Below are 24,744 nucleotides of genomic sequence, written 5' to 3' on the forward strand. Positions count from 1 at the left end.
CTGTCCATTACTAGGACAACCCCTTCTTAAACTAAATGTTCGGCCCCGATAAAATAATAAAGCCTGTACTCACCTCCCGTGCCGGCGCAGTTCCCGCTGTGTCAGCACTCTCGGTCCCGTGTTGCGGTGGAATGACACGTGATGCTCGACCGATGCCCAATCAGTGCTGGCGTCACTGTCTCTGCCTTCGTATATATTGAACATGAAAAGGAAGCCATTGATCAGCTCATCCCGGACTTCCTCTTCATGTTCAGTTTATCCAAAGGTGGAGACAGTGACACCAGCGCTGATTGGGTGCCAGCCATCACGTGTCATTCCACCGCATCACAGCCCTGGGACCGCGAGTGCCGACATTGCTGGAATAGAGCCGGCATGAGAGGTTTATTATTTTATCAGGGCCGAACATTTACTTTAAGAAGGGGTTGTCCTAGTAGTGGACATCCCTTTTAAAGGGGTTGTCTGTTACATGTTTTATATTAAAAAAGAGCCCATAAAGGTATTAAATTAATAACAGATACATATATTGTGTTGCACAGCTCGAACACAATGTGAAGGCTGCAGCCGATCAGTGGAAGCTGACAAGACTGAAGAGGAAGCCAGGAGACCGGTGGGGGACAGAGACAGCAGTGTGGCAGTACGGCAGGGCTCTGGTAAGTGATTATATTTTCCTTTTTCATTTTAATACCCTTATTGGCAATTTTTAATATAAAAAATGTGGTAGATAACCCTTGCACTTTTATGAATCTATAGGTGCAGTAGACATGGCACTGAACAGAGCAGTGAGCACAAAAGCTCACTTTCGCTCCATTCATGTAGGTACTCCTGTTCCTGAAAATATATTGTACATTTATTGCCTATCCAAAACTCTCATATTTACCTCCAAAAACACTTCAAAGTTGCATGTAGGTAAAACAATGTGTGCATAAAGGAGGCCAAAAATACAAAAAAAAATAGCTTTACACGTTAGTGGTTACCTTTAATTAATAAAATTGCACCAAGTTTGAGTCTCCAATCTTCATTCCTTCAATATGGACTGGATGCGATTTCTGAGTGTATCTGGGGTGCTGCTGTTTTCACGTGCTTTCATGTATCAGCACAGCGCTAATACTATTATTTCTTTGTTTGCATGTTTTCTTTGCCATCTATGAGAATGTACACGCTTTTTTCACGTTTCACTCTTGAGATCTGTGTACAACCCACTCACAATCACCCTACGTTTTGCTATCTCTAACGCAAGAGAAGGAAGGAGCATAGATAGCTATCAGAACTGAGTAGAGACAGATTTATAATATTTTGGCCAAGAAATCAGCTAGATAAAGAAGGAGTTACAGATACTAAGTAGCAGAAAACTTATAGAAAACCAGGATCAACTACAGCTTGACAGCGACATCTCATGGTGTTCACAAGTCGAGTTATTTTTTTGCTGAGGCATGGCATCCCACGCTTCTTGAAGGGCGGTCCTCAGGTCATTGAGTTTCTGGGGTACAGAGTTACGAGCCTCTACACAACGACTCAGCTGATCCCATAGGTTTTCTATGAGATTCGGCTCTGGGGAAAGTGAAGGCCGCCCCATCTGAAGTCCCCCAGCCTCCAACAGCTGTTCCTTAATGATGCAACCTCTATAAGCTGGAGCATTGTCATCCATGAAGATGAAATTAGGCCTGTGTTGTTCATGCAGAGGCATAATGATTTGATTAATGATGTTATTCAAGTACTATGGGCTTGTCACTGTACTATTCATAGAGCGTAGGGCAGTTTTACATTGTCTAAACACACCTGCCCACAGTGTAACACCATCCCCACCAAAGGCTCGTCCAGTGACAACAGTGGATGATGCATAGCACTCTTCTTGAGGTCTCCAACATCGTTGGTGTCTATCATTTCTGCTCAGCATGTGCCTGGTGGTGTGGTCAGGTACCCTTGTAGGTCATCTAGCATGCAGATCACGCTGATGTAAACTGTTTCAAATGGTCTAACGTGACACTTGATGGCCTCTCACCTCCCTTATATGTGCCTGGAGTTGTGTGGCATTCATCATCCGATTTCTGAAGGGTATTGTTCACAATGAAGCGGTCATCAGTGTGGGATGTGGCCAAAGGACGTCCACTTCTCTTCCTTTCTGTGACTCTTCCAGTCTCTCTGTATCTCTGCTGCAGCCTGCTGATGACACTCTAAGCTCAGTGGCCTCTTCCGTCTGAGAACATCCTGCTTAAAGCCTCGTAATGGCGTTGCACTGTTGATCAATTGTTAGGTGTCGTCTTGGTCTCATGATGTCAAAATGTGAACAGCGTGACGTGGACGACTGTTTAAATACTGATTCTAACTGAAGCCGAAAATTGAGAACAGCAAGTTATGCAAAAAGTACTGAAACCTTGTACAGTTTGACACATGCATTCAAATGTTTAGAGACGGTTACATTAAGTCCACCTAAGAGGATTAGAGGGCACAGTAGGTTCATTCTAATATTTTGCCCAAAAGCCAAATATCTGTAACTTACTTTTTGCGAGTAGTGTATATCATTTTTCAAGATAATCTCCCTGTTTTTCAATAGATTTTGTCCATCTGCCAACAAGCTCCTGTATTCTCTCACTAAAATATATTGTAGGCCGTCCTGTGAAGCATGAATGGTCAGCTGTCTTCACCTCTTCACATATGAATTATCGCCCTCATTGAGCAAGTGATTGTCCGATGGGATCAGGACTATAGGGAGAATACTTTAACACCTAAAAACGAAATGGGAGTCTGACTCCTTCTTCATGGCTGACTCTCGTGCAACTTTCCTTCTTCATGGCTGACTCTTGTGCAACTTTCCTTGAACTTCTCTATTCATTCCCACATACTATTTCAGGACAAAACACTTTCTCCATAGTAGGCATAATGTCTTTGATAAATATTGACACCAGACACACCATGGATTCCCCCAAAAAAAGAACCACTGCACGCTACTCTTCTTATGGGAAGATCACCTCAAACTATAATGGGCGCCTGGCTCTTTCTTCATGGCTGACTTTCCTTGAACTTCTCCATCCATTTAAACATACTTCTTCGCAACAAAACTCTTTCACCAGAGAATATTTTTGACTTACCCTCGTATAACGTTGCTTAAAGAGATTTTCCAGTGATTGGTTATCCTTTTATTATGTTCGAGTCCGTGTGGCTGAATGATTGGAATCTCCACATGTGTTGAGACTGTCAAACAGCTGCAAATCATGCAGCCACAGGGACTCGAACATAATATACAAGCACGCCGGAGACATTTGGAAAACACCCGATGCTTGGATAAGACTTTATCCGAGCACCTTCGCTCATTACTAGTACATAGCCTTTAATGAGATACGTTGATGACTATGTTGGTCATGGTGTGATGAATATGTCAGGATGGTAAAGTTTGGGAAAATTGCCCCATTTGCCCTTTGCACGATCATGCCTGAATATAGATTCATTCGCAGTTTATATTTTGTTTGGAGCATGTAAGTGTGAGAGACCTCATTCAGATGTCCATTTTTCTTACGTATTAGAAAAATAGACTGATTATTTAGATCATACATTGATCAGAGTATGGGCCGAGTGTCATCCATTTTTTAGGTACAAGCAGAAAAAAAAAGTTTTTATAGCTTTTCCTATGTGACAGTCAGTGAAAATCAGACTGCACTCAGATGACGTCTGAGTGCGGTCTGATTTCATCACGGACCCATAGACTTGCATTTCCGATTTTGATGCAACAATTGGATGCAAGACATATCTGCAGAGGTGAACCTATGCTGTATCCATATTGGACCTCAGGTGTAAGTAATAGGAATCATGTATTTCCAACCTCATGAGTATATATCAGTATAGCGCATGGTGCTTTTATCTGCTGCTGGATATACAGTCATAAACACACTTCAGACGTTACATATGGAAATAGCAGCTAAAGCAAGGCAGACCTTTCAGAACATTCGCACTCCAATAGTTTAAAAGGGAAAGTTCACTACGTTCCTTTTCTGTGTTTTCCATGTAATCCGCCTTGGTATCAGCACCTAAAATAAAACTTTAGAGACAGTGCAAATGTCGCCTCTCTCCAAGACTGACAGAGCAAGAAGTGAAGTTAAACTTTAATAAATGCTGTATGTATCGGCGGTTGTAAAAGTGCACAGCAAACCATAGCAGCCTCGTACGTTAACGTCAATGTGAGTATGATACGTGGCAAATGCTCTCATATCTTTTACTTCTCACTATCACTTTGTTACTTTGATGAATGTGATGATCTGTCTCATCATGGAATTAATTATACTTCACCATCTGCTGGAAAGCATCCATTTCCTTTTGCTCTTTGATTATTCCCAGGGTTGTTGAGTTTGTTTGATGTTGTTTTTGCTATAAAAGGTTGCACTTGTCAAAGTGGGACATGTTGCTGGCGCGCATGAATATTTTGGCTGCTTGGAGAATTAGAAAGTTAGACTTTTTGGCAACATACATTAGTCTCTGAGGATATTTCTGCAGAGGGAGCATTTATAGGTGCAGAAAGCTTTGTTCTGTCTTTTATCACTGGAGCATGAACTGTGGCCATAAAGCTGCGGTGCAACTACAACACCCATTATGCCCATGTAGGCTAAAGGCCAGTGCACAGTTGGAGTTGAATACATCCCAATTTTCATGAAATGTTCTTAGTGAGTAACCGTTATTTTTATTTTTTCCATCAATCAAAAGTAAACGTTAAAATAAGCAACTTTATAATATTTCATACAGAAATCCACTTCTTTCTCCTCCTTGGACTGCTTATTCAATCTCAAAACTCTCAATTCTCTGGCAATATATGTCTTAAGTAAATACAGATATTCCCATTGCTGAGATAGGAAATGACAGTTGGTGCTCATAAAGTTCTATGGAGAACTGTAATTCAGGAGAACTGGCAGCAGAAAGTATGTGTCTGCCTCTAGCTTCTATCACCTCACTTTTCATAAAATTTTAAAAGCACTAATTGTCAAATGCTATATCAGGAATGGGAAAATCTTTATTTACTTAAGGGTAATCCGTCAGCAGGTTGGGCCCTAGAGTCCAGCAATGTGTCACTTACTGGGCTGTGTATTGTTATTTAAATACAATCAGTGTTTTATCAGCAGGAGATTACCACTACAGGACTAGGTGTATCGTGCCTCCTAGTCAACTACTCTGTGTAATCCCGCCCCCTACACTGATTAGCAGCTTTATGTCAATACTAGCTGAAGAGCCCGGCGCTGCCCGGGCATAGTAACTCACTGTGGTTAGTTATAGCAAATTATAATTATCCTCCATACCATAGTCCCGTGCCCATATACCCATCATACATAACCACGATCCCATAGGCCCATGCCCATATACCCATCATACATAAGATAAGATAAGATAATCCTTTAATCGTCCCACCATGGGGAAATTCAGAGCATTACAGCAGCAAGGCAGGAACAAGTACAGATACAGATGCATAAAGGCATTACATTGACAGTAGGTAGGTACATATACGAAAAAAAAAAAAATGTAACCGGACTGTCACAACTTTGGATCTATCAGTTCTCTGTTTGGGTCGTTCTCCGTTTTGGACAGTGTTGGTTATACAGCCTAATTGCAGCAGGAAGGAAGGACTTTCGATAGCGCTCCCTCTCACATTTAGGATGAAGTAGCCGGTCACTGACAGTACTGCACATCTTTGTCACGGTCTCATGCATGGGATGGGAATCATTCTGCATCATGTAGCTCACCTTGGCCAGTATCCTCCTGTCGCCTACTTCCTGAACTGGGTCAAGGGGGCATCCCAGGACAGAGCTGGCCCTTCTAATCAGTTTGTCCAGCCTATTCCTGTCCCTTGTTGATATGCCACTACCCCAGCACGCCACACCAAAGAAGATGACTGATGCCACAACAGAGTTGAAGAAGGATGCAAGGATTGCCCCCCTAACTCCGAAGGCTCTCAGCCTTCTGAGCAGATAAAGCCTGCTTTGGCCCTTCCTGTACACTGCATCCAAGTGATGGGCCCAGTCAAGCTTATTATTGAGGATCACACCAAGGTACTTATAGGTGTCGACTATCTCAATGTCATTTCCCTGAATGTTCACCACTACTGGTGGATTTTTGCCCTTGCGAAAGTCCACCACCAATTCCTTGGTCTTCCCGGAATTAATCCTAAGGTGGTTCCTCTGACACCACTCCACAAAAGCTTGGTTAGTATCTCTGTACTCTCTTTCATCTCCTCCTGGGATGAGGCCTACTACTGCAGAGTCATCAGAATACTTTTGCAAGTAGCAGCTAGATGAGTTGCACCTAAAATCCGCAGTGTACAGTGTGAAGAGAAAAGGGGCAAGAACTGTACCTTGAGGTGCCCCTGTATTGCATATCCTCCATCCCATAGTCGAGTGCCCATATACCCATCACACATCCTCCATCCCATTGTCCCATGCCCATATACCCATCACACATCCTCCATCCCATAGTCCCATGCCCATAGACCCATCATACATATTCGCCATCCCATAGTCGAGTGCCCATATACCCATCATACATCCTTCATCTCATAGTCCCATGCCCATATACCCATCATACATATCCTCCATCCCATAGTCCCGTGCCCAAATACCCATCATACATATCCGCCATCTCATAGTCCCGTGCCCATATACCCATCATACATATCCTCCATCCCATAGTCCAGTGCTCATATACCCATCACACATCCTCCATCCCATAGTCCCATGCCCATAGACCCATCACACATCCTCCATCCCATAGTCCCATGCCCATAGACCCATCATACATATTCGCCATCCCATAGTCGAGTGCCCATATACCCATCATACATCCTTCATCTCATAGGCCCATGCCCATATACCCATCATACATATCCTCCATCACATAGTCCCGTGCCCATATACCCATCATACATATCCGCCATCCCAAAGTCCCGTGCCCATATACCCATCACACATCCTCCATCCCATAGTCCCGTGCCCATATACCCGTCATACATATCCTCCATCCCATAGTCCCATGCCCATAGACCCATCATACATATTCGCCATTCCATAGTCGAGTGCCCATATACCCATTGTGATGTACAATATCTGCAAGATATGTTTTCTGTTGCAATGTGCTAACAAATCCTCCATCCTAGGACATTGTAAACTGTCAGTAGTAGGAATTCCTTCCCCCCAGGTTTTACCAACCCTGCCACTTCCTCTGGAAGAGCAGGAATGTTAATTAGCTAGACCATCTTCCTCACACCATTTGGCTTCTCTCAGCTGAAAGAAAAATGCGGGAAAAGGTCTTTGTTTGAAATAAAACTTTAAGAGCCTGCCCTGCGAAAACCGTACCAAGTAGAGATATGAAAATCATATTTTTGTAACCTGAGCGGTCCCAGCTTCGAGACCGCATATGTTTCGAAGTTCTACCCTGTCCAGAACATGAGATAGGATTTGCGCCCAAATGGATGGTCATATCGCATAGATGTTTGATGTTTTCTTGATAGGCTCATTACGCTGGGAAACATGATACCACTGATGAGTCCATACCAGCTTCTCCCATAAAGTTATAGCTAATCTAAGTTTTGTAGCCAAAACATAACTCGGATGAGAGAGGAGGGATCAACCCAGAATGCATCTCTCCGTGATGTCACAAAGCAAAGCCTATAAGGCATTCCCTGGGCAAACCAGCTCAGAACAGCTGCAGAGTCCGTGCTGACAAGAACTCAGATGAGCGGAGAAGTGCAGCTCCGCCTCCACCCACCTTAGCCGCATGGTCTGCCTAAGGAACAATATGGAACTGTGAGTGTAATCTCTTTGTTTTCTCCACTTTTATTTTATACCTGTACTGTACATATTTTATGTCTCAATTTTATAGCAACTTTTATCTGTTATCACTGTCCTCTTTCGGAAAATAAATGAAATAATTATTTAGATCTGTCTCTATGCTCTAAGACTCGAACTATACGCCTTTGATAGATAATCGCTACTAATTCAAGGGGTTTGCCACGGACCCTCTTAATTTAACACTGTGAATTAAGTAACCGTGACTGGTGGCAGCGCGTTGTGTACGGCTATTACGGCTTGCTGGCAGTACAGAAGGGTCTTATATTGCTGAATAAGGGGCTTCAGCCACAGCATTGATAATTCCCTTACTGCAGAAGCCTGATTGCCGGTTCACAACAGGCAGCCCGTCCGGCGACCAATTATCCTAGGTGCAGTTCCCTGACTGACCTGAGGGTAAGGGGGGGCGCCGGAGAGCTGCGAGTTCCAAGGTGGAACTGAGAAAGTGGGATATACATAAATCCCCGCAGTACTTGGAAGATTGATAGCAGTGGTGGGGCATCCAAATTAAACTCCCCCTGCGGCAAATTGTAGAGCGAGATTAGCTTGCTGGATATTTTTGTCACATGGTGCCAGTGGTGGGATAACTAAGATAAGCCCCCCTGCGCCTGTGATAGCCGTGTGCCGGCATTGTGTCACGTCCCTCCGTCCGCTGATACACCGGTGTCAGTGGTGGGATTGTGACATAGTGGTGACACAGGGTCCGCTGTCCGTCGCGATTTGGTGGCAGCGGGACCCCCGTTGGTGTCGCCCGTAAGTGGACGAACGGCCGTGGGCTGTTCGTCACATATTGGTGGCAGAGCGGTGGGATAATCCTAGAGCATTAGTGATTTGGTTTGAGCAATCATTCCTCTCACTAAAAACCTGCACGGTTCCTGCGGGAATCCTGCATCATAGGTTTTGGAGAACAGACTCAGTGGTTACTAGTCCTGAGACATTAGTGTGTACTTGCAAGTATCCCCCTCCCGTTTCTTCGTTTTTCTTTTTCTATCTTTTATTTGGCAACCATGGCGGCAAAAGGAGAACCTTGGTACAACCGGCAGACAAAGGAAGTTCTTGCTGCGTTATGCACGTACCAAGGCCTTGACGCCACAAACAAAAACAGAGCTCAAATGATCGCGGCTCTAGTGCAGCTGGACAACGACCAGAATCCAGCGAGCGCAGAAGTTGGCCCAAGTTGCAATGGGGCTGCAGCAGAGGCTCCACTCCTGAGCGCTGGCCCCACATTCAGCCAGAACGGGGTGGACCCCTATCTGCAAATGGCCTTGGACGAACTCCCCGCCGAAGACAGGGATGGGCGGGTGAGGCTGATCCAGCAATATCGGCAGGAGGCCCAAGCCGAACGTGAGCGCCAAGCTGAGGCTGAGAGAGCAGAGCAGCGAGCCGAGAGGGAGGCGCAGAGGGCCCATGAACTGGAGGTACTCCAGCAGGGTGGGAATGCCCCCACAGCCCGAAGCAGTGAGCCCAGCAGCGTCCAGACTCCTAAACCCCGGCCAGAGCATTTTCCCGTGATGGAAAAGGATGGGGACTTGGACACATTTCTGCGAGCCTTTGAGAAAGCCTGCAGACAGTACCAGCTGCCTCGAGACCAATGGGCAAGGTACTTGACCCCAGGGCTAAAAGGCAAAGCCCTGGAGGCATTTGCTTCTCTTCCGCCAGAAGCCGATGACGACTATGATGCCATAAAGCAGGCGCTGATCGCCAAATACCGGCTGACACCTGAGGTATACCGAAAGAAGTTCCGACACCTCCAACGTGGCCCACACGATAGCTACAGTGATGTGGTGCAAGGACTCAGGACCCACTTTGACCAGTGGATCCATGGACTGTCCGTTGAAACCTTTGAGCAGCTACGGGACCTGATGATCAAAGACCAGTTCCTGCATCTCTGCCCAGCTGAGGTCCGACAGTTCATCCTGGACCGCGAACCAACGAACGCGGACAAAGCGGCGCAGATCGCCGACAACCACGAGGCCAACCGGAAGCCCGAGACGCGGAGGCCAGTCGCCACCAGCTGGAAAGGGGGTAAGCCAGCAACCAACCCCAGTGCCCCAGCTAGCCGTCCCTCCGGAGGCCCTGTCCCTGTTGCCAACAACAGGCCGGCTACTGACAGTCGCCTGTGTCACCACTGCCAGCGGCCTGGTCACTTCTTTTACGCCTGTCCGAACAGGCCGAAGAACCCCCCAGCCAAGGCCCCCGGGCCCAACGCCTCTGTTCTTTTGGTGGGAGGTGTGGTTGGGAGGGCTGACGACAACGTTCAACCTGTTCAGGTGGGGGCCCGTCTTGCTACAGGCCTCAAGGACACCGGGGCTGAACGAACCCTCATCCGTCCTGGACTGGCGGCCCCTGAAGAGTTTGTTGAGGGGAAAACCCTGACTGTCACCGGGATTGGAGGCACCCGTTGTCCCTTGCCAGTGGCACAAGTTTTTCTTGACTGGGGTGCCGGGAGCGGGTTGAGGGAGGTGGGAGTGTCTGAAAATTTGCCCACTGATGTTTTATTGGGGACTGACTTGGGGAGGATGGTTGCATACTATGTCCCTGACACCCTTCCCCAAACTGATAATAAGGGTAACGTTAACCCTGATGATGATGATGATGACGGGAAACTGAATGTGTTACCTGCTAATGCCTTGATGAGTAATGATGCAACTAACAACCATTCTTTCCCCAGGTACGATGCTGATGCTGATGTGAATGTACCAAAGCAAACTGATAACCATTCTTCTCCTAGGAAGGATGATGATGATGTTGATGTATCTGTGCCGACTGAACCCGTTAACCCTTTCTTTGAAGCGGTAGATGTGTCCACAGGTACCGAAGTGCTCAGTCCCGTCACTCTGTGGAGTGAGACGGCTGAGGAACCCCTGGCAGGAGTAAGCAACGGTGCTCAAGGAAATGGGGAGGTGCATGGGGACCATGAGGAAGGTAATGCCATGCAGCTGACCAGTGCCACCGAGGAAGGTAACTGGCCCATAAGTAGCACTGCTCCTGAAGTGTTGGGAGTGGATGGGGAGGTAGAGCCCAAGCCAGCACCGGCTGGTGGGTCTGTAGAAATCCCCAGGGAGACAGCATACATAGCAGCTGTCACACGCAGTCAGAGTGCCCAGATCGCAGGTAACGCACTGTCTTCTGGACCCTCTGCTGCTACAGGAGAGACTGAACCAGAGGTGAACCCAGAGCCGGTTCCAGAGGGTCCCAGTAAAGGAGGTACCCTGACGTCACTTCTGGCAGCCTCCAGCATGGAGTTCCAGGCTGCTCTGCACTCAGATGCCAGCCTGGAGAAATTGAGAGGTCTCGCCGAGACGCCCACCTCCAAGCCTGATAAGGAGAGGGTGTTCTGGGAACGAGGAAGGTTGTACCGGGAGACAGTACCCGGAGATCCTAAAAAGGAGTGGTTGAGGGAAAGACAGCTGGTCGTCCCCTATCAGTTCAGAACTGAGTTGTTGCGGATTGCCCATGAGATTCCACTCGCTGGACACTTGGGGATCAGCAAAACAAAGGCACGGCTGTCTCAACACTTCTATTGGCCCAAGATGGGGACAGATGTAACACACTACTGCCGCTCCTATGCCACCTGTCAAAAAGTGGGTAAGGCGGGGCCTGCTCTTAAGGCTCCCCTTATTCCTTTGCCGGTGATAGAGGAGCCTTTCCAGAGAATCGCGGTGGACATTGTAGGACCGCTGTCCGTCCCCAGCAGCTCCGGAAAGCGATACATTCTCACCGTGGTAGACTACGCTACCCGGTACCCAGAGGCAGTAGCTCTGTCTTCAACCAGGGCAGATAAGGTGGCTGACGCACTGGTGACCATCTTTTCAAGAGTAGGATTTCCCAGGGAGATGCTTACCGATCAAGGGCCCCAATTCATGTCTCGCCTAATGGAGGCTCTCTGTGAGAAAATGCAGGTGACGCAGCTGGTATCGAGTCCGTATCACCCACAGACTAGTGGTTTGTGTGAACGTTTCAACGGTACCCTCAAACAGATGCTCCGCATACTGGTTGAGACCCAAGGGCGCGACTGGGAGCGGTACCTCCCACACCTGCTGTTCGCTTACAGAGAAGTTCCGCAGGCCTCGACCAGGTTCTCCCCCTTCGAGCTCCTGTATGGCAGGCGAGTCCGGGGACCCCTTGGGTTGATAAGAGAATCCTGGGAAGATGAGCCAAACCCCACAGAAGTGTCCATCGTGGATTATGTCATGCGCTTCCGTGACAAGATGCAGACCTTGACGCAGTTGGTGCATGACAACATGACGCAGGCTCAGGCTGACCAGAAGCACTGGTACGACCAGAACGCCCGGGAGCGGACCTACCAGGTGGGCCAAAAGGTGTGGGCGCTGGTCCCTGTACCAACGGATAAGCTTCAGGCAGCCTGGGAAGGCCCGTACGTCGTCCACCAACAGCTCAACCCGGTCACCTACGTGGTCACGCTTGACCATGCTCGGGGTAGCCGCAAGGCCTTTCACGTCAACATGCTGAAGGCGCACTACGAACGTGAAGCTTGCATCCTACCGGTCTGCAATCTGCCAGAGGATGGGGAGGAAGATTCCCTCCTGGACATGCTGGCCCAGGCCAAGGCCAATGGGTCCATTGAGGACATGGAGATAAGTGGTTCGCTCACCGTGTCCCAGCGGTTGCAGTTGATGGCCACCCTGGAACTCTTCCGGCCCGTGTTCACCAACCGTCCTGGGAGGACGGAGTTAGCGGTTCATGAGGTGGACACCGGGAATCATGCCCCATTACGGCGAACACCTTATCGGATCTCTGAAACGGTGCAACAAGTCATGCGCCGAGAGGTCGATGAGATGTTAAGGCTGGGAGTGATTCGACGGTCAAAAGGTGCGTGGGCTTCACCTGTAGTCCTCGTTCCTAAAAAGGATCGAACCACCCAGTTCTGCGTGGACTACAGGGGGCTCAACGCCATCACAACCTCTGATGCCCACCCAATGCCGCGCATCGAGGATCTGCTCGAGCGGTTGACAAACGCCAACTACATATCCATCATGGATTTGAGTCGGGGATACTGGCAGATTCCCCTGAGCCCTGAGGCGCAGGAGAAATCCGCCTTTATCACCCCCTTTGGACTGTACGAGTCCATGGTCATGCCCTTCCGCATGAAGAATGCCCCTGCCACTTTCCAGCGGATGGTCAACCACCTGCTTCGGGGACTGGAGGAGTACGCGGTGGCGTACTTAGACGATATTGCCGTCTTCAGTTCCACCTGGGAGGAACACCTTCAGCACCTCCAGGAGGTGCTCAAGCGTCTTCACCAGGCAGGCCTGACCATCAAGCCAGATAGGCATGCGCAAGGTCCACTACCTGGGGCACCGGGTAGGCGGGGGTTCCATGAGTCCGGAGCCAGGAAAAGTGGACGCAATCGTGTCCTGGCCCACCCCCAGGACCAAGAAACAGGTGAAGTCCTTCTTGGGCACTGCAGGGTACTATAGGCGGTTCGTACAGGACTATAGCGCCCTTGCCAAACCCTTGACTGACCTCACCAAGCAGAGGCTACCCCAAACAGTCAACTGGACAGATGACTGTGAGGCGGCTTTCCAAGCTTTGAAAGCAGCCCTGTGCAACTCTCCAGTGTTGAGAGCAGTCGACAGCAGTCGCCCGTTTCTGGTACAGACCGACGCCAGCGAGTTTGGCCTCGGTGCTGTGCTTAGCCAGGTCGACTCGGGGGACCAAGAGCACCCCGTGTTGTACCTGAGCCGGAAACTTTTGCCGAGGGAAGTGGCATACTCGACCATCGAGAAGGAGTGTCTGGCCATGGTGTGGGCACTGCAGCGTTTGCAGCCCTACCTGTATGGGCGCGCCTTCAAGGTGGTAACCGACCACAACCCTCTGAGCTGGTTGCACACAGTGTCCGGAACCAATGGAAGATTGCTCCACTGGAGCCTTGCCCTTCAACAGTACGATTTTACTGTAAAACACAGGAAGGGCAGTGAAAACGGCAATGCCGATGGGTTGTCCCGCCGGGGCGAACCCGCTGAGGTGCACATGGCCGATTACCGAGAGGTAATGCCTCCTTAGCGCCCTCTTAAGGGGGGAGGTGTGATGTACAATATCTGCAAGATATGTTTTCTGTTGCAATGTGCTAACAAATCCTCCATCCTAGGACATTGTAAACTGTCAGTAGTAGGAATTCCTTCCCCCAAGGTTTTACCAACCCTGCCACTTCCTCTGGAAGAGCAGGAATGTTAATTAGCTAGACCATCTTCCTCACACCATTTGGCTTCTCTCAGCTGAAAGAAAAATGCGGGAAAAGGTCTTTGTTTGAAATAAAACTTTAAGAGCCTGCCCTGCGAAAACCGTACCAAGTAGAGATATGAAAATCATATTTTTGTAACCTGAGCGGTCCCAGCTTCGAGACCGCGTATGTTTCGAAGTTCTACCCTGTCCAGAACATGAGATAGGATTTGCGCCCAAATGGATGGTCATATCGCATAGATGTTTGATGTTTTCTTGATAGGCTCATTACGCTGGGAAACATGATACCACTGATGAGTCCATACCAGCTTCTCCCATAAAGTTATAGCTAATCTAAGTTTTGTAGCCAAAACATAACTCGGATGAGAGAGGAGGGATCAACCCAGAATGCATCTCTCCGTGATGTCACAAAGCAAAGCCTATAAGGCATTCCCTGGGCAAACCAGCTCAGAACAGCTGCAGAGTCCGTGCTGACAAGAACTCAGATGAGCGGAGAAGTGCAGCTCCGCCTCCACCCACCTTAGCCGCATGGTCTGCCTAAGGAACAATATGGAACTGTGAGTGTAATCTCTTTGTTTTCTCCACTTTTATTTTATACCTGTACTGTACATATTTTATGTCTCAATTTTATAGCAACTTTTATCTGTAATCACTGTCCTCTTTCGGAAAATAAATGAAATAATTATTTAGATCTGTCTCTATGCTCTAAGACTCGAACTATACGCCTTTGATAGATAATCGCTAATAATTCAAGGGGTTTGCCACGGACTCTCTTAATTTAACACTGTGAATTAAGTAACCGTGACTGGTGGCAGCGCGTTGTGTACGGCTATTACGGCTTGCTGGCAGTACAGAAGGGTCTTATATTGCTGAATAAGGGGCTTCAGCCACAGCATTGATAATTCCCTTACTGCAGAAGCCTGATTGCCGGTTCACAACAGGCAGCCCGTCCGGCGACCAATTATCCTAGGTGCAGTTCCCTGACTGACCTGAGGGTAAGGGGGGGCGCCGGAGAGCTGCGAGTTCCAAGGTGGAACTGAGAAAGTGGGATATACATAAATCCCCGCAGTACTTGGAAGATTGATAGCAGTGGTGGGGCATCCAAATTAAACTCCCCCTGCGGCAAATTGTAGAGCGAGATTAGCTTGCTGGATATTTTTGTCACATGGTGCCAGTGGTGGGATAACTAAGATAAGCCCCCCTGCGCCTGTGATAGCCGTGTGCCGGCATTGTGTCACGTCCCTCCGTCCGCTGATACACCGGTGTCAGTGGTGGGATTGTGACATAGTGGTGACACAGGGTCCGCTGTCCGTCGCGATTTGGTGGCAGTGGGACCCCCGTTGGTGTCGCCCGTAAGTGGACGAACGGCCGTGGGCTGTTCGTCACACCCATCATACATCCTTCATCTCATAGGCCCATGCCCATATACCCATCATACATATCCTCCATCCCATAGTCCTGTGCCCATATACCCATCATACATATCCGCCATCCAAAAGTCCCGTGCCCATATACCCATCATACATATCCTCCATCCCATAGTCCAGTGCCCATATACCCATCACACATCCTCCATCCCATAGTCAACCATTATGACATCATAATGAGGGGCGGGGCTTGACACACACACTTTTTCCCCATTATGTAGATAGGGGCCAAATTTTTTGGTGAATTGGAACGCGCGGGGCTAAAATTTCGCCTCACAACATAGCCTAGGACACTCTCGGGGTCCAGACGTGTGACTGTGCCAAATTTTGTGGCTGTAGCTGCGACGGTGCGGATGCCAATCCCGGACATACACACATACATACATACACACACTTGAGCTTTATATATTAGATAAAAGATACAATGAAAGCTGCCAATCAATGGTGTGGGCGGGGTTATACAGGGCTCAGCATTCAGAGCTCTGCTAGGTCTGCAGCAGAGAAAGAAGTGATTGCAACAAAATCACAGCAAGAAGCTCACAAATTGACACATGGCAGAATTAGGGTCTCAGCCCTCACATCATGCCACTTTCAGACCCTGTGACAGATTCTCTTTAACCCGTTCACCCCTGAGCCTGTTATCACCTTCATGACCGGGACAAATTTTACAATTCTTACCAGTGTCTCTATGAGGTCATAACACTGGAATGCTTCAGCGGATCTCACTGATTCTGAGAATGTTTTTTTTATGACATATTGTACTTTATGATAGTGGTAAAATTTCTTAAATATGGCTTGCGTTTATTTGTGAAAAAAATGGAAATTTGGCAAAAATTTTGAAAATTTGGCAATTTTTAAAACTAATTTTTATGTTCTTAAATCAGAGAGTTATATTACACAAAATAGTTAATAAATAACATTTTCCACATGTCAGCTTTACATTAGCACAAATTTTAAAATATTTTTCTTGTTAAAAGGGTTAAAAGTTGACCAACGATTTTTCATTTTTTCAACAAAATTAACAAAATCATTTTTTAGGGACCACATCACATTTGAAGTGACTTTGAGGGCCTTATATGACATAAAAATACCAAAAGTGACACCATTGTAAAAACTTCATCCCTTAAGGTGTTCAAAACCACATTCAAGCAGTTTCTTAACCCTTAAGGGTACTTCACGGGAATTTTTGGAATGTGGAAAGAAAAAAATGAACATTTAACTTTTTGTCACAAAAATTTTACTTTAGACCCAAACTTTTTTATTTTCGTAAGGGTAACAGGAAGAAATGGACCACAACATTTGTTCTGTAATTTCTACTGAGAATACCGATACCCCATATGTGGGGGAAAACTACTGTTTGGGCAGGCAGAAGGGCTCAAAGGGAAGAAGAGCCATTTGCCTTTTTGAATGTAAAATTTGCTGGACTAATTATAAGACGCTATGTTGCGTTTGGAGAACCCCTGATGTGCCTAAACAGTGGAAATCACCCACAAGTGGCACTATTTTGGAAACTAGACCCCTCATGGAACTTATCTAGATGTGTGGTGAGCACTTTGAACCCCCAGATGCTTCACAGAAGTTTGTAATGTTGAGACGTTAAAATAAAAGAATCATATTTTCCCCACAAAAATTTGTTTATCCCCAAATATTGCATTTTCACGAGAGTAACAGGAGAAACTGCACCATACATTTTGTTGTGCAATTTCTCCTGAGTATGCCGATATCCCATACGTGAGGGAAAACTACTGTTTGAGTGCACAGAAGGGCTTGGAAGAGAAGGAGTGCCATTTTACCTTTTGAATGCAAAATTTGATGGAATAATTAGCGGATGCCACGTCATATTTGGAGAGCCTCTCATGTTCCTAAACAGTGAAAACCCCCACATGTGACACCATTTTGGAAACTAGAACCCTCAGGGAACTTATCTAGATGTCTGGTGAGCACCTTGAATCCCCATATGCTCGATATGCATTACAGAAGTTTATAACGTTGCGCCATCAAAATAAAAAAGTCACATTTTCTAAACAAAAATGTTTTTAAGCCCAAATTTTGCATTTTCACAAGGGTACAAGGATAACTTACACCATGCAATTTGTTGTGCAATTTCTCCAGAGTACGCTGATACCCCACATGTGGGGGAAAATTACTGTTTTGACACACGGCAGGGCTTGGAAGGGAAGGAGTGCCATTTGACTGTTTGAATGCAAAATTTGCTATAAAAATTAGCGGACGCCACCTCGCGCTTTGAGAGCCCCTGATATGCCTATACAGTAGAAACCCTCCACAATTGAGCCGACTCTTCTTATAACGATATTGAAGCCAAGGTTTCTTCACCTTTTTTCGGGCCACCATTCCGGACTTGTGTAATGTGCATTGCATGGTGCTTGCATCGACATCTGTGATCTGACTATTATGAAGCATACGAGGAAACTCCACTGCCGTGTTTGTCATGCTGATATTTTTCTGATACTGATAGACCTTGGGATGAGCCGACTTGTGGTCTTCGATATTTTGCCTGTGTGTCCACCTCTGGACTTTTGAATGGATGAACAGACTTCCTTTCATATTCTTGTAACTGTCATGGCATTCACATGATGCAGTTTGGCAATTCTCTGGGCCTAGAGACCGCTTTCGATGACAATGAGCTGGAAAATTCTGATTCTCTTCTTCATGGCTGCTCTTAGATTCGAACCAGTGACCTTTCTCTTGAGAATCAACCTAATAACATACTGAGCTATAAGGCAATGTGAAAACAGGTTGTAATTTGTAGTATACAGGTAAAAAAAGATTTGTCCACCACCAGGAGCAAAACGGTAACCATATTCTAAATAGCTGCAGGTCAGATTTATGTATGAGATAGCCAAGATGATTGTGTGTAAAATGATGGTAGTCACACATTCGAAGTAGTAGTGGATGGTGAGATATGGAGCCTGAAAGTCAAAAGTTCATAACATTGCTACCCTTTTGCTCGTCAATGTATAACTTTTCTGACACTCCTGATAGACCTAAATGTTTATTTTGGGACAGTAAGTTTTTAAGACTGAAGACAGTGGGTTACCTCTGTGTGACAGCTTCTGAAGTATAGTCCTAAGACGCTGGATAACAGATGGTGAAACTTCATACTTGAACACGTCTATCACCGGTAGCCGCTGACATCTCCCAAACACTCCATCTTTTAAAGAGAAAATAAAAGACATATTTTAAAAATTGTTATGAAAAGTATGTTGTATATATTCGTATTCACCATTTCATTACTCAACGAAGAAGATAAACAGTACTTAGAATGCAAAGTGGAAAACACTTAAGAGAAAAAAATATGTGATTGATGATTTTTTTTTGTGTTGAAGTAACATATAAAATAAACAGTGGCAATAAATCTTGTATAACGCACACATTAACATTCAAAAGGCATACAAATCTCCATCTCCAGAGTGTGTATGACGAAGATATACAGTATCGAGGAGCACTGATAACAAGGCAGCGGATTTTAATTGGTGTTTGTCTAGTCTGTTGATTGCTGAAAATGTGACAAGAAATGTATTATTTTTCATATCTGAATTTTGTTTTCTGCTACTGATATTGAAAAGAAATGAGCGATCGTAGAAAATAATGAATGATAATGAATGAGAAATGAGTTATATATTATTATACACAAGTAGAAATAAGTTTAGATAGTAAACTGTCAAAAACAGAAATGACATTAAACTTTTTTTTTACTATCACCTTAAAGAAACCGTTTGCAATAATATCGTATTGTGACGACTCCTGGAGTGGACCCTCTGGGTCGTGGCACCAACCCTCCCAGGGCGAGCTGGCCTAGTGAAGACCACCCCCTATACAGGGAGTGTCAGGGGCAAGCCCCAGGGGGTGAGGTACCACGACTCCTGGCACCAGGTGGCCGGCTCACAGGAGACACGAGTGAGTGAGTGTGTCTGCAGGAACGTGTAAAGCGTGGGCACGGGAACACGTGGTATACAGCGACTTCGTACGTCTGGGTGTGAGTAAAGCAGGATGCATGCAAAGGAGCACGTCAGAGCACTGACTCAGGCAGCAGGTGTGCCAGGAGGTGTAACAGAGTACAGGAGCAGGGTGTGTGCCGGAGGGCACAACTGAGCAAAAGACAGAGTACAGGATTGGAACGTGTGCCAGGAGGCACAACTGAGTAAAAGACAGAGTACAGGATCAGAGCGTGTGCCAGGAGGCACAAGTGAGTATAAGACAAGGCACAGGATCAGAGTGTGTGCCAGGAGGCACAACTGAGCATAGGACAGAGCACAGGATCAGAGTATGTGCCAGGAGGCACAGCTGAGTGTAAGACAGAGCACAGGATTAGAGTGTGTGCCAGGAGGCACAACTGAGTACAAGACAGAGCACAGGATCAGAGTATGTGCCAGGAGGCACAGCTGAGTATCAGACGGAGCACAGGATCAGAGTGTGTGCCAGGAGGCACAACTGAGTATGAGATAGAGCACAGGGTCAGAGCGTGTGCCAGGAGGCACAACCGAGTACAAGGCAGAGGGCAGGTTCAGAGCGTGTGCCAAGAGGCACAACCGAGTACAAGGCAGAGTGCAGGTTCAGAGCGTGTGCTAAGAGGCACAACAGAGTGCAAGGTAGAGGACCCGAATACAGCGCACAGCCAGGCAGGGACACAGCAGACCAAGCCAGGAAGCACAACAATAATCAGGCACCTCCCCTAGGAAGAGATAGCCTGATATAGCACATGATCGCTAGGGCTTCCGGGTCAAGTCCTCCAGTACCATAGAGAGGACGGACCTGGAGGCCGAACTGAGAGGAGCGCGCAAGCGCACACATAACATGGAGGAGACCGGAGGGTGATTGTCAGGGTATCTTGTTCTGGGCACAAGACAGGCAAGATGCCACAAAGTCTTTAATGTCCTGGGAGAGTGAAGGCCACCAATAATAGCGAGAGATTAAGCCCAAAGTCTTTTTGACACCAACGTGGCCGGCAATCTTGGACGAATGTCCCCAGTTTAACACTCGTTTTCGGCTAGTCTCAGCCACAAAGGTTCTTCCCGGAGGTAACGTGGTTAACTTGACAGAAGCCACGGTAATTACTTTGGATGGATCAATGATATGAGAGGGTTCTTCCTCTGCATCAGATGACAGAAATGATCTTGACAACGCATCCGCTCTAACGTTTTTATTGCCGGTCCGAAAATGTAGTTCAAAGTCAAAGCGGGCGAAGAATAGGGACCACTTGGCTTGCCGAGGATTGAGCCTCTGTGCGGACTGGATGTACGCCAGGTTCTTATGGTCCGTGAAGATCTTGAATGGATGTATGGCACCTTCCAGTAAGTACCTCCACTCCTCCAAGGCCAATTTAATGGCCAATAGCTCTTTATCGCCAATGGAGTAGTTCTGCTCAGTGGAGGAAAATACTTTAGAAAAGAAGCCACAGGTGACAAGATGTCCAGAAGAGGATCTCTGCAGAAGGACTGCGCCAGCCCCGGTAGAGGATGCGTCCACCTCGAGAGTGAAAGGTCTACTAACCTCAGGTCGATGAAGCACCGGAGCAGCGGCGAAGGCTTGCTTCAACGACTGGAAGGCCTCTTCAGCCTCAGAGGGCCAAGCCTTTGGGTTAGCCCCTTTGCGGACAAGGGACAAGATGGGGAGAACCAACGAGGAGAAATGGGGAACGAACTGTCGATAGTAGTTCGCAAAACCAAGGAAATGTTGGATTGCCTTCACCCCATGGGGCCGTGGCCAATCGAGGACGACAGACACCTTCGCCGGATCCATGCGTAGGCACGAGTCTGAGATAATGTACCCCAAGAATGGCAGGGACATTTGCTCGAAGGCACATTTCTCGAGCTTGGCATAAAGGCGGTTCTCCCTCAGGCGCTGGAGGACTTGATGAATGTTCTTTCTGTGGGCGGACAGGTCTGAAAAAAAAATGAGGATGTCATCCAGGTAGACTACCACACAGGAGTACAGCATATACCGGAAGACGTCATTCACAAACTCCTGGAACACTGCTGGGGCATTGCAGAGGTCGAAGGGCATGACCAAGTACTCGTAGTGACTGTCTCTGGTGTTAAAGGCGGTCTTCCACTCATCACCGGCACGAATGCGGATCAAGTTGTAGGCCCCACGAAGGTCCAATTTGGTGAAAATTCGAGCCCCTCTAAGTCGGTCAAAGAGCTCCGGGATCAATGGCAATGGGTATTTGTTCTTGACTGTGATATCGTTCAGGCCTCGGTAGTCTATACAGGGACGGAGGGAGCCGTCCTTCTTTTTGACAAAGAAAAATCCCGCTCCCGCGGGTGAGGAGGACTTACAGATAAAACCTCCAGCAAGGTTCTCCTGAATATACTCAGACATCGCTTGGGTCTCAGCAGGGGATAGCGGATATACACTCACTGGCCACTTTATTAGGTACACCTGTCCAACTGTGTGTTAAGACTTAATTTCTAATCAGCCAATCACATGGCGGCAACTCAGTGCATTTAGGCATATAGACATGGTCAAGACAATCTCCTGCAGTTCAAACCGAGCATCAGTATGGGGAAGAAAGGTGATTTGAGTGCCTTTGAACGTGGCATGATTGTTGGTGCCAGAAGGGCTGGTCTGAGAATTTCAGAAACTGCTGATCTACTGGGATTTTCACGCACAACCATCTCTAGGGTTTACAGAGAATGGTCCGAAAAAGAAAAAAAATCCAGTGAGCGGCAGTTCTGTGGCCGGAAATGCCATGTTGATGCCAGAGGTCAGAGGAGAATGGGCAGACTGGTTCGAGCTGATAGAAAGGCAACAGTGACTCAAATTGCCACCCGTTACAACCAAGGTAGGCAGAAGAGCATCTCTGAACGCACAGTGCGTCGAACTTTGAGGCAGATGGGCTACAGCAGCAGAAGACCACACTGGGTACCACTCCTCTCAGCTAAGAACAGGAAACTGAGGCTACAATTTGCACAAGCTCATCGAAATTGGACAGTAGAAGATTGGAAAAACGTTGCCTGGTCTGATGAGTCTCGATTTCTGCTGCGACATTCGGATGGTAGGGTCAGAATTTGGCGTAAACAACATGAAAGCATGGATCCATCCTGCCTTGTATCAACGGTTCAGGCTGGTGGTGGTGGTGTCATGGTGTGGGGAATTTTTTCTGGGCACTCTTTGGGCCCCTTGGTACCAATTGAGCATCGTTGCAACGCCACAGCCTACCTGAGTATTGTTGCTGACCATGTCCATCCCTTTATGACCACAATGTACCCAACATCTGATGGCTACTTTCAGCAGGATAATGCGCCATGTCATAAAGCTCGAATCATCTCAGATTGGTTTCTTGAACATGACAATGAGTTTACTGTACTCAAATGGCCTCCTCAGTCACCAGATCTCAATCCAATAGAGCATCTTTGGGATGTGGTGGAACGGGAGATTCGCATCAGGGATGTGCAGCCGACAAATCTGCGCCAACTGTGTGATGCCATCATGTCAATATGGTCCAAAATCTCTGAGGAATGCTTCCAGCACCTTGTTGAATCTCTGCCACGAAGAATTGAGGCAGTTCTGAAGGCAAAAGGGGGTCCAACCCCTTACTAGCATGGTGTACCTAATAAAGTGGCCAGTGAGTGTATTCTACTCCTGGGTGGCGTAGAACCAGGAATGAGGTCAATCGGACAGTTGTATGGCCGATGGAGGGGCAGAGTCTCGGCCTCCTTCTTGTCGAAGACGTCTGCAAAGGACCAGTAAGCCGATGGCAGACCTGTAGGTGCCGAGGACGAACAGGCAAAGTTCATCGGATGGACGGGCAACAGGAACTTCTCTTGACAGAACGGTCCCCAACGGAGTATTTCACCTGACCGACAGTCCAGGGTTGGCTCATGAATCCGTAGCCAAGGGAGACCTAGAAGAAGTGTGTGAGACATAGTAGACAAGACGTGGAAGGAGATCTTCTCCCAGTGAAGGGCTCCGATCTGCAGCTCGATCTCTTCGGTGGCCTGGGTAACGGTCTCCAGCAAGGATGTACCATTGACCAAAACTATCGACCGGGGAGTCTCCAGGGATCTGACAGGAATCCGGTATTTTTTAACCGCCTCGAGTGTGATAAAATTCCCATCCGCGCCAGAATCCAGAAAAGCCTCCTCTGAGAAATGCTTGGCACCAAGATTCAGTAGCACGGACATGACCAGGGAAGGAGAGGAGTCACGTACACCTAGGGAGGCCTCTCCTACCAATCCTAGGCGGAGAAGTTTCCCGGCTTCTTGGGGCAGGAATGAAGGAGATGAGAGGAGCTTCTCTCTCTGGCTGATTCACGGGCACGCTCCTGAAACCGCAGGTCAATGTGTGTCGCCAGACTGAAACCGCAGGTCAATGCGTGTCACCAGAGAGATCAGGTCCTCTAAAGAGGTGGGAGTATCCCGACCTGCTAGTTCATCTTTAATCCGACCGGCCAGGCCATGCCAAAAGATCCCTACGAGGGCCTCGTTGTTCCAACCAAGTTCGGAGGACAAGGTACGAAAACGGATGGCATACTGACCCACCGGTAGCGTCCCCTGATGGAGGTTAAAGAGGGACTTGGTGGTAGAAGCCAGACGACCCGGCTCGTCAAACATCTTGCGGAAGGTGTCCAAAAAGGTGGAAAGCTGAGAGACGAGTGGATCACTGCGCTCCCAGAGGGGATTCACCCATGCTAACATCTCTCCCTCTAAGTGTGAAACAATAAAGGAAATTTTGGCGTGCTCGGTGGGATAGTGCTGCGGCAAAAGCTCGAAATGTAAGCGGCATTGGTTCAAAAATCCTCGACAAAATTTAGGGTCCCCGCTATATTGGGATGGCTTGCCGAAGCGCGGCAGCGAGTGCGGGACCAAGGACTGGGCAGAAACGGATTGTATGGAAAGGAGCCGACTGTCTACCGACGCCATATAGTTGAGGATATGGACCTGGGTGTCGCATTGCTGTGAGAGTTCTTGCTGGAGGCTGGCCAACTGGGAAGCATTCCCAAGGTCAGAGGACTGCATGGCCGACAAACGGGACCCCATGGATTTCAGAGAGGACATGATCCTGGTCTGACTCTCCCGTAGGAACACCAGTTCCTTTTGGGCGGAGGCGGTGGTACCAGCGGGGTCCATGGCCTGATTATACTGTGACGACTCCTGGAGTGGACCCTCTGGGTCGTTGCACCAACCCTCCCAGGGTGAGCCGGCCTAGTGAAGACCATCCCCTATACAGGGAGTGTCAGGGGCAAGCCCCAGGGGGTGAGGTACCACAACTGCTGGCACCAGGCAGCCGGCTCACTGGAGACACGAGTGAGTGAGTGTGTCTGCAGGAACGTGTAA

General features: G+C 47.8%; 1 protein-coding gene across 2 annotated transcripts in view; it reads right to left on the reverse strand.

Annotated features, from left to right (window-relative positions):
- The window catches only part of PTPRN2 (protein tyrosine phosphatase receptor type N2), a 1,309,069-nt gene that overhangs the window by 999,922 nt on the left and 284,403 nt on the right, over positions 1 to 24,744 (reverse strand). For both annotated transcript variants that reach the window (XM_073581608.1, XM_073581607.1), the window contains one exon: positions 18,504 to 18,617. In XM_073581608.1, coding sequence (XP_073437709.1) covers positions 18,504 to 18,617 — 114 coding nt within the window. The remainder of the gene's footprint in view (positions 1 to 18,503; positions 18,618 to 24,744) is intronic.

This window comes from Dendrobates tinctorius, unplaced genomic scaffold (assembly GCF_039654945.1).
Source record: "Dendrobates tinctorius isolate UK_male_01 unplaced genomic scaffold, ASM3965494v1 ptg000070l, whole genome shotgun sequence".
Lineage (NCBI taxonomy): Eukaryota > Metazoa > Chordata > Amphibia > Anura > Dendrobatidae > Dendrobates > Dendrobates tinctorius.